A 10,278-nucleotide genomic window follows, 5' to 3' on the forward strand; every position below is an offset into this window, starting at 1 on the left:
CATTAATCTATCAATATCAGGAATACATTAGGAGACAATAACAAATCTGCAAACAGGACATTTTAAATTCTTTTTCCCCTTCATCAGTCGACAAAATGTATTCATGCAGTCTAAAAGTTTTTGCGATTTGTGTTTAAAATAACAGATTTTCTGCTGTGTGTGAACTTTATGTAGCTGTAGACTTCATATAATATTAGGATCAGTTTGAGTAGAAGAAACCAATCATATTTAATCTCTTTTTGTGCTTTTGACACTGAAAATATTGAAGACTAAAACTTAATGTGTTTTTTTTTGTTATTAAGATCCACACAAACAGAAGTATAACACATTTGTTGGGGATGAAAAGGTTGGAAAAGTCTATTTTACACATAAGAGAAAGGCATTTGACTTTTAGAAACACAGTTACTGAGTTGGTGCTACTTTAATATTTCTCCCGTCTTTCATCTGATGAAGCCACAGATGTAAATAAAACAAAATGAGGTTAGACAGATCAAACTTATGAGGCATACAGTGTTGTCAGAGAGAACAAAATACGTTCTCAAATAAAATATGCTGACATTCTCACGTTGTGTAGAACTGACTTTACCTTCTACGGTTAACAACAAAGACAGGAAGGTTTTAAAAGAATTAGAAAGAATTAAAAACTGGTGAAAACGCCCAGATAAATGTTGTGACTACATTTAGTGTTAAGTCCACAACTTCATGCTATACGTCCTTCATCAGCTCAAAGTTTTATTTGTACTACACTTCCTGTTGTCGTCTCATCTTTAGTAGGAGTAGCCGTCTGTTGCATCATTTATTTTAGCAGCTGATGCAGGATCCTATCAGGCATTTCTCCATCATTTTGCAGCATCAGCATGTGGCTCCATAATGTCAGGCCGTTTCAGGTTCCACTGGTCGATCTGGCGCTGCGTGCCATGAAGCCTGGCTTCCACCTCACTGCTGCCGAAACCGAAGCAGTCCGTCTGTTTCCCATCCACCATCCCGGTTTCTCCTATCGTTTCTCCCTTAATCCTCCCTTTGAGCTCCATTATCTCATCGCTGTTCTCCTCTGATTTGATCGCGTCCACCATGTGCATGTCAATGTGTTCCGGTCCCAGCACGGCTTCCTTGCGGTCCATGTCCAACCACACCGGTCCCGCTGGAGGTTCTAGGGAAGTGTAGTGGAGCTCTGGCTCATCTTGTGAGTGGAGGTTCTGCTGCTCCGGGTGGAGAAACTGGGTTTGGTGCTGCAGGTGATACAGAGGCTGCAGTGGATGCTGCAGGGGCTGCTGCTGGTGGTGGTGGTGATGATGATGATGATAATGGTGATGCTGCTGTTGGTGCAGGTGGTGGTAGTGGTACTGGTCAACAGTGTGCTTGTTTGCATGGGCTGACTCTTTTGGTTGGTTCTTGAGGAACTTCTCAAACTTCTTGGAGGCTTTTTTGTTTGTTACAAACCAGTCCTGTTAGGACATAAAGCGAAGATATAAGTGAAAATAAAATGGGTAAGTAAAGCAACTAAGGATGGAAGTAATTACTATTAACTGTTGACTATCATCACATCACTATCTACAATAAGTCTGAAGAATTCTGAATTAATATGAGTTACAACAACATTTAATTTCCATTTGGAATCAATAAAGTATTTTAAATTTTGAATCCAATTTGATTTAATATTTTATTGGATTAAAATTAGTTCCAATCGATTAAATATCCGTTTAAGCCTTCTTATAGTATTGTAATTTGGCCGCCATCCAGCAGAGGGCACCAATGGTCACCCTTAGCCAGCCTTTGTTATAGAAATTAAAGATGGCGGCTAACCCAGAACGGCAAAGAGAAACGGTCCAAGCAGAGTTCGGTGCGGGATGCAAAATGCACTTTAAGAGGTTCTGTTTTAAAATAGAAACACTAAACAAGTTCCTTAAGTTTCACTTTAATAGCGCTGATTCACCCGAGCTGCGTGACGGAGCAGCTTTTTCAGCTTAACGCTGAAAAAAATGTAAAATAGCAAAAAAATCATTGTGTCTATAAACGTTAATTTTTTATTTATTTTTTTATCTGTGGTGAGTTAATGCGCAAAGTTGTAACATTCCTTTAGGAGGAACCAAACGGTATTTATGTATGAACATCTTTCTGTTTGTGGCCACAACTTTCTATTTATTCAGTTATACAGCTGACACAAAATAATGTAAAAATTTAATGATGCTATTTTTAAATTCACCTTATTATTTAAGATTTTGCAATTTATATTATGGAAAGATGACCGGTCTTCTTAATCCATAAAACACTCAGATTTTAAGAAAATGGCTGGTTGGCTCATTGATATGATCAACTTTAGATTAACTCTGTTGAAAATTTGCATCACTAAAGCTTCTCAGTTTATTGGATTTTATATTATGTCATCTGCTTCTTGCAGTGAACAGTCTACCTAGAAGAACTGCTTTTCTTCAAGAACCAAGATACATATTATTTTCCCAAACTAATTCTCAAAAATATAAATATGTACATGACCATAAAGTTTTATTCAGAAATAAAATATTTTCTGTACCTTTCTGAGCCTATTAACAAATATAATAGAATAAATTAATACAATGGAGTCATCAGCATAAAGCGTGACCGTAACGGAACAAAAGAAGCATATCCAAAGCAAGAAACTTGGTAATTTATTATTACCTGTGAGTGGACTGAGTTTATGTGATATTTCACTCCACTTTCAGAATTAAACTCCTTGTTGCAGATCAAACATCTGTATTTTCCAGCCTCAAATTCACCCTGAAAAAGGACAAAACAAACCTTAAAGTAAGAATATTTTCACATATATAAATTATTAAATACGCTAAACAATTGCTCTTACACCTATTACTTTTTAATTCAGAGTTTATGTTTTTATTTAAGGATATAGAAAACAGAAAATGCAGAAAAATATGTTGGTTTGATATATTTCATTTGTTCCAAGATTTAACTGAATTTTCTGGAAATGATCTTTCTAGACACAGAACAGATAATGTACCTTTGTGCACAATCCCAGGTGAGCTTTCAGCCCAGACACACTGGTGTATGTGCAGTCACAACCCTGAGGGAAGAATGTAGCGCAACACATCACATGAGTTTCACTTTATTGATACTGAAACAATGTATTTTTTTAAGTTGGTATAGATAAAGTAGAAAAAAAAAAGCATTTTAGAAGTGTAAATCCAAAAGTCTGCTATAACTTCATGGTGATATTTCTATGGATGGAGGAACTTTGAGTTTAAATTAATAAAAATCCAATAATAATTAAAAAAAACACCACATGCGAAATTAACCCATGACTTTAATATGAGATACAATGTCTGTAAAACACGCAAAGTATACTCAGAAAACTATTTGATGCTGTTGCCCCTGTAAACGCTTTCTATTGTCTGGTTCACGCTATAAGGCATGTCAAGGCTGGCAGTACCTAACAGCAGCTCGAAATAGATTGCAAATAAATCATCAACTTCATTTTAAATCAGATTAACTGTTCAGGTTTAAAATGTAATTCCGGTAAACGTCAAATAAAAGTGTGTCCTACCTGGTTGGGACAGTGAACTTTCCTCTGCAGCTTCACCTCATTCTTCCACTTCCTCAGCACCTCTTGGCTGAATGCCGGCAGGCCTGGTCGGGCGTATTTCAACTGGAAATGGCAACAAAATGAAAAAATTAAAAGCCTAGGAGTTTCCATAAAACCAATTTTTGTGATCAGTAACATTCTTCATGCCTTCTTATCGTCAGGCACAAGGTCTGACTGAAACTTCCTCTTGGGCCAGTCCTTTGGCAGTTCATTGTTGGCGATCTCAGCCAGGTGGAAGTTGGCCACCTGTGCAGAGGCGCGCTGCACTCTGCCGCTGGACGTCCGCTCTGGGTTAGCCTCCCTCTGGGCCTTCAGGGCCTCGTCCTCTTCAGGCTTCTGGGGCGTCTGGAAGGAACGAATGGAAGTCTTGATCAAAATGCAACATTAGCAGTAGGTTTCTAGCTAATTACTAGAAGTGACAAATTACTGTAAATGTGTAAAGGCAACTTACAGGAGCATGCTCTGATTTCAGGTGGTACTCCAGACCAGCCTTGGATTTGTATGCTTTCCCACAATGGGAGCAATTCAGCAGCAACTTCTCCAGCTCAGACTCTTCCTTCCCACACTTCTTCATGTGGTACACATAGCCCATGATGCTGGTGAAGGCAGCAGTGCAGCCCTGGGGAATAAAAGGTATTTGTGAGTCTTTTATGGTTTTAAAACAGACCAAACTGCAATGTGATCAACACCTCACTTCTTTAGAGCATTTCAGTTTGCCGAGTCTCTTCAGGATTTTACGCAGTTTGTCTTTGATGGCGCGGTCGTCAAGGCCCTTGGTGTCATCAGCTGATGGCTTTCAAGATTAGAAAAGTTAATGTCAGGATTCTGGCATTGCAGATATTACAGCACACTTATAAATAACACCTGTTGCACATGATGTACGCATTATAAAGGATTAAATCAAACATTTAAAACTGCCGCAGATGAAACAAAATGCTATTTTTTGAGCAACAGAACAGTAACAGTTTTACTTTACAATGGACAGTATACTTTGGAGGCCTAAAATACACAATAAATCAAGAAAACATCAGGTTTTACTATTGGAAAGTTGTGTGTTATGCACTGCTAGCATCCCTGCTAACACTGCAACAGAAATAAAGGGGACATAAATAATGATCTTACCAGGTTGCTGTGGTCAGCCATGATGTGATACTTCATCCCTGTGGAGGATTTAAGCTGCTTCCCGCAGTGCTGACAGGTAAAAGGTTGCTGCAGATTGACAAGACACTTTTAACAAACTTAATACTTTACACCAAGTACTTAAACAAGGCATAAATGTGGTTATACCCCACATGATCTTAATAAATACTTAGGAGTGTGTTTTACTGAGATTGTATATGGTAGACCAACATAAATTGGTGCATCATGTTAAAGTGGAAGGACAATAATAAAAAAAAACCCTGAAAGGTGTCTCATACATTTCTGCAAAGACTTCAGTGGTTTGTCAGAGAACATTATTTATTAAAAATCATCAGCGGTCAGGGCAGCAAAGTGGAAAAATGTAAAGAAGGGTGAAGTTAGAAAATCATCTCAACATCCCACAAACTTCTGTTCAATCCTGAATTGCTATTTATAGATATTGCTTGTGCAAAGATTTAGAAATGTGTAAGTATGTGGAAAGAATAAACAAAAAAACTAACATCTATGTAATTAATTAAAATCAGTCTGTTAAAGTCACTGCCATATATTAAATACTTGTAAAATAGTAATAATTTTATTTTGAGAGATGCCCGCCTCATTTCCCATCAGTAAACTTCTTGGTTTAGTGAAAAATCATTTTAATTTTAAATCTGCCATGGGTGTGAATAATTCCTGCAATGTTTTGTTTCAAAAGTACAAATGCACACCACACATTTCAGATTTCTATTTGCAGAAATTACATCCTTTTCATTCTCATCTTTCTCACAGTTATGATCTACTCTTGTTGTATCACATGAAATCCCAATAAAATTCACTGAATTTTTCAGTTGGAATGGGACACAGTTTGAAGTGAATGAATATAAATGTAATATATATGATATTTATAATATAAAATTTTCAGGGTGGTGTTTGAAGCCTCACCAGTCTGCAGTTCTCCATGTGTTTCTTCAGCCCCTCCACAGTTTTCCTGCTCACACTTTTACATTTGGGACACGTCACTCTCCCTTTGGCCACAATCTGGAGCTGCCAGCGCTCCTCTTGGCTTCCTGGAGACGGAGCACAGCAAGAATAACAATAAAGTCTTACTATCAGAGACGTAAATATCTGAATACCAAACTAACAGATTATCTAATGAATGCACAGTATTAACGTTTTGGATAATTTTACACACTTACAACACTTAATGATCAAGTTTATTTCTCAAACTGCAGGACTACTTCCTTGATCCAGTGCAACTTGAATGTGCAGGTGATATTTAGTTTTAATACTAATCAAAAAACCAAAAATTAGATTATTTTTAATGAAGCTGTTCTCACCTGGAGGGTAGGTTGGAGGTTCCTTCTTGATTGGAAGAATGATGGGTTTCTGATCTTCATTCATTTGGACAGTTGAGCTCCTACTAACACTGACTGCATCTAAAATTGAGATACATGAAATAAGTTTCTTTATTACTGCATCAAATTTATAATGTAATGTGTTCTCAGCTGAATCCAAATCAGACTTTTGTTCTGTAAAAAGTTAAACCTGTTGGACAGGACGGAGACCTACAGGACATGCTGCCCTCTGGTGGTGGAAGGAAGTTATTTACAGCAAGGCCTGGCTCCACTTCTGCTCTCTGGACCTTCTTCATGTTCATGTCTTTGAAATATAATAAGAAAATAACATTGAGCTACCTTATGTAACAAGCTAGCTCTTGTGTCATATGAGAAACATATTCCAGTGATTACCGGGTCTCCAGATGTTTCCTCGTTCCCTGTTTGAGTCGCTCCAGACTTGCTCATCCTGGCTTCGGCTGTTTCCCCACCTTTGCTCTGGTCTGCCGGAGGATCCGTCTGTTCCTGGATCCCTTCCACCATTCCAGGCCTGATCCTGGCTTTGGTTTCTCCCCGCCCCCCATCCAGACTCGGGACCTTGCTCCTGGCTCGTGAGCCAAGCCTGATGGCCTCTATCTCTGTCAGGAATCCATGTTTGGGGTTCTTCCCTGCCTGGAGTCCAGGCTTCAGTGCCTCGCTCCCTGCTGGAGCTCCAGGTCTGTTCCTCAGGCTGCGGCTGCTCCCGACTCGCCTCCGATCCTTCAGGCCAAACGTCCTTCCCCATCTCTCTTGGAGGCATGTTTACGGATCTTTCATCCGAGCCGTTGGCCAGGCCACCTGACGACATCACAGAGCAGCTGGTGGTCGTATAATCCACAGATCCCAAGGAAACATTCTGCAGGTCTTCATACCTGGTATGAAAACAAAATAAATATTCTACAAACCTGTCACAATGTCATGCTTTCTCTTTTTTTTGTAAAAGGTGACATATTATGCCTCCTTGAACAGGTTAGGAAATGTCTATTGGTATATACAAAACATTATATTACTTTTGTGCACAAAATAATTCTTAGATAATGACATCTTAGTCCACTCAGTTTTGCCTAATTTGAGCTCCTTTCAGAATGAGCTGTCACTTTCACTTTAAATCCAAATAAGCTGCTGCTGGCCACGCCCCCCCAACTCAACATTTACAAACCAATGTGTTATTATGCAACTGTACATCTTTGAAAAGCAGAATTGGAGCCTCCTGCACAACCAACAAAAATGCAGCAAGTGGTTTCGGAATAAGTCAAGAAAACACTTGTCATGACCAGCGGCCATTGTACTGTGCATACAGCAGTAAAACCAGCTGAGCAAATATGCTGGAACTCTGCTAGGGTTGCTAGGCAACATACTGGAGTTCCGCTGGAGTTGCTAGGTAACAGGTTGAGCTATTTTTAGAAGCAGTAGAGACGCAAATGGAAGCAAAAACAATTATTATTCATGTAAATATATTAAATAAGCTAATTAAATTAAGTATTTTTATATCTTCTCACTTTCTCCACCTGTGATATATTCTGTACCCAGAATTTTTCAAGCACATATTATGATATGAGAAAAATACACCTGATGTGTTCAGACATGGCTCCTCAATTGGTGCTCAGTTTGTAACCAGATAAATGTGAGTACTTTTAGTAACATTGGCTGAATTAGATGATGAGTAATTAATATAATCCGTGTCATTTAAAAAATATATACTTGCAAAAAATTCACTTGTATTTGCTATCTGGCTATATTTCAAAGGTCTTGCCTTTTTTTGCTGCAAGTTCTTTTCATCTTTACATTGTTTTGATCTTGAGTCTCTGCATCCTGCAACAAACAAACAGAACTGTGAGGATGAAGCCTGAACAGTCGTACAAACTCATAAATCAGAACTTTCAACATAAATAAGATAACATAGAAAAAACAATGTGATCCAATCGTTTGTCTTTCTTACCTCTGGATTTTCAAACGTATTTAGTTCACCTTGTCTGTCAGGAAATCTTTGAACAGCTGATGTTAAAAATCAAAATAAGTTCAGTTAGCTGGACAAAATGTAGGAATATAAAAATAAATTCCTTCTTATCGCTCTACCTGGACATGGAGGTGAACTTCTGGCTTGTGATTGGACAGGTTTCCTTTTCCTCGGCACATACAAAGGTGACATATCCCCTCCGATGTGGGCGGGGTCCATACTACGAGAGCCAACTGCTCCACTGAAGAAATCAGCACTGCAAACAGAAATAATGGAAGAAACATTCATGGACTTCAATTGTTATTACCCAAAATATGGCAGGAAATGTACTTTGAATTGTGAACCATTAAATAATAATGAAACATTATTGAGAGAGAATATACAGTCTGGAAACAAAAAGAAAACTCAATAAAATAGGAATACTTTTTTTTTAATGTCAATTTTATTTAGTTAGTACCTTATAAAATATAGTTCCATGAAAATTCATGGCACCCACAAACAAACAGTAATAATAAAAACAAATATTAATTAAATAATGAATAAAGAAAGAAAAGAATCAAGTTGAAACAGTTGAAAAGAACATTTAACAAAATAAATCAAGTCCAAGGACGGGACCCTGAGGATCTCCATCTGTAAACAGTGCTGCTCCTGCTGATAAATGAAAGGTTCAATCTCCATTTATCCAAGTAATTTAAAAGTCCTGCTTCACTTGTTATTATGATCGGAATTATAAAAGACATAAATGTCTTTAAAAATATATAGTTTTAGGAATTAGTTGCCTTTATTGAACAGTATTCCTTAGGTTTAATGTCAAAAGTTAGGCTACAAACATATTGGAAGTATTTTAATAATATTGATAATACATTTTACATATAATTACGATTACAATAGGATATAATGGTCCTATTATTGTATTATTGCAAATACATTCTTTTATGAACAAGAAACTGACTCGAATAAATTAATCAACTATTTTTCTTTCAATCTTTAAATAATTTAAAACAAACAACCCCTAAATTATTAACATTGTCATTAACCATCCCCATGTGATTACCAGGATTGTGGTGCACCTGTGCAACTTTATATATAAAAAAATGACAATATGCAACGTTTGTAAAATATTTAATTACAAAATAGAATAAAAAGAATAAATGTTTTAATGTCTTGACATTTGATTTGTCATGATATACATTTAAACTGAGAATCATCTTGATTTAAAATCCAATTTCTATTGAAACAAAATCTGCATTTCAAAAGGAGTGCTGAATGACACTAAGGAGGTGTAGAAAGATTTAGAAAATCCACACTATTCATTGTTATATAAGTTCATTTGTCAAATTATTCCCTCAGAATATTTAATTTTTTTAGTATTTCGGAAATTGTATTTGTATGTAAATTTAGTAGAGTAAAGAAGGCATAATATTTCTTTCAGAAAAAAGTTGTGATGAATGATGAAAGCCTGATGATTCACTTTCAGCTCCTGTTGTGTTTACACTCTGCATTTGCATCCCATCTGACATGTGAGCTGTTTGTGACGGATGTCCGCATATGAGGCCAGTCTGCTCCGTTTCAACAAAACTAAGATTAAAATGTAAAAGAAAATTGTAAAAAAAAAAAATTCTTTTTAAATTTAAAAAAGTGAATAGTATGACGCTTTACACTAAACCTGCAAAAAAAAAAAGAGAGCCATTTTTGCAAAGCTGATAATAAAAAATGATCTCTGGTCACCACCATCTGTGTCAGGGAGGATAAAAGAGAGAAAAAAACAAAAAGATTTGGATTTCAGACGACGAAAACGAGTAAAGCAGAGCTTGTGTCAGATATCCGATAAGCGTTTCCCCCCCATACTGAGGCGCCACTCCTGACCGCCTTTCATTGTTTCTTAACGGGGTTAGAAATACCAGAGAGCCTACCGTCCTACAGCCCAGTCCCTCTGCAAGGACGGCCAGCCTCCATGTCTTCCAGCCCGGCCTCCTCTGTCGCCTTTTCCCCGGCAGAGCAGCCGCCAGGCGGGCTAACATCAAGGACAGGCCCGGTCCCTGGATGAACACGGAGAAAACCTAAAGCTGTGGCTGCACCTACATATGGACCAGCGCACTCACACGTAGAAATATAGCAGCCACTGGATGCGTGTGTTGTTGAGCGGAACGCCCTCCTCCTGCTGGAGAGAACAAATAAGACCCGCATCTGCTGCTGCGTTCAAGGCCTGCGGGAAATACCGCAATGCAAACCCTACGAGGAGGATTAAGTTTACC

At 37.7% G+C, this 10,278-nt stretch overlaps 1 protein-coding gene across 2 annotated transcripts; it reads right to left on the reverse strand.

Annotated features, from left to right (window-relative positions):
- Positions 1-76: 76 nt before the first annotated feature.
- Positions 77-10,209, reverse strand: znf512 (zinc finger protein 512). 2 transcript variants are annotated; one of them, XM_028040475.1, is made up of 16 exons: positions 9,937-10,209; positions 8,143-8,279; positions 8,006-8,061; positions 7,820-7,878; positions 6,442-6,938; positions 6,263-6,352; positions 6,031-6,129; positions 5,636-5,760; positions 4,697-4,783; positions 4,269-4,367; positions 4,026-4,193; positions 3,722-3,919; positions 3,536-3,637; positions 2,993-3,055; positions 2,656-2,754; positions 77-1,445 (listed from the first exon to the last, which is right to left on the reverse strand). In XM_028040475.1, exons 2-16 carry the CDS (start codon positions 8,240-8,242, stop codon positions 840-842), a joined length of 2,448 nt encoding a protein of 815 aa, XP_027896276.1. In that variant the 5' UTR covers positions 8,243-8,279; positions 9,937-10,209; the 3' UTR covers positions 77-839. The 2 variants fall into 2 exon arrangements, with proteins under 2 accessions (XP_027896276.1, XP_027896275.1); XM_028040474.1 differs by having other exon boundaries at positions 6,239-6,352.
- Between the last annotated feature and the right edge of the window lie 69 nt (positions 10,210-10,278).

This window comes from Xiphophorus couchianus, chromosome 15 (assembly GCF_001444195.1).
Source record: "Xiphophorus couchianus chromosome 15, X_couchianus-1.0, whole genome shotgun sequence".
Lineage (NCBI taxonomy): Eukaryota > Metazoa > Chordata > Actinopteri > Cyprinodontiformes > Poeciliidae > Xiphophorus > Xiphophorus couchianus.

Bases quoted from the DNA above. Each gene is read 5' to 3' on its own strand.
- znf512 (XM_028040474.1), bottom strand. From the start codon at position 8,242: ATGGACCCCGCCCACATCGGAGGGGATATGTCACCTTTGTATGTGCCG. The intron at 7,879-8,005 runs GTAAGAAAGACA...TGTTTGTTGCAG, and splicing joins ATACGTTTGAAAATCCAGAG to GATGCAGAGACTCAAGATCA. The intron at 6,353-6,441 runs GTAATCACTGGA...TATATTTCAAAG, and splicing joins AGGAAACATCTGGAGACCCG to ACATGAACATGAAGAAGGTC.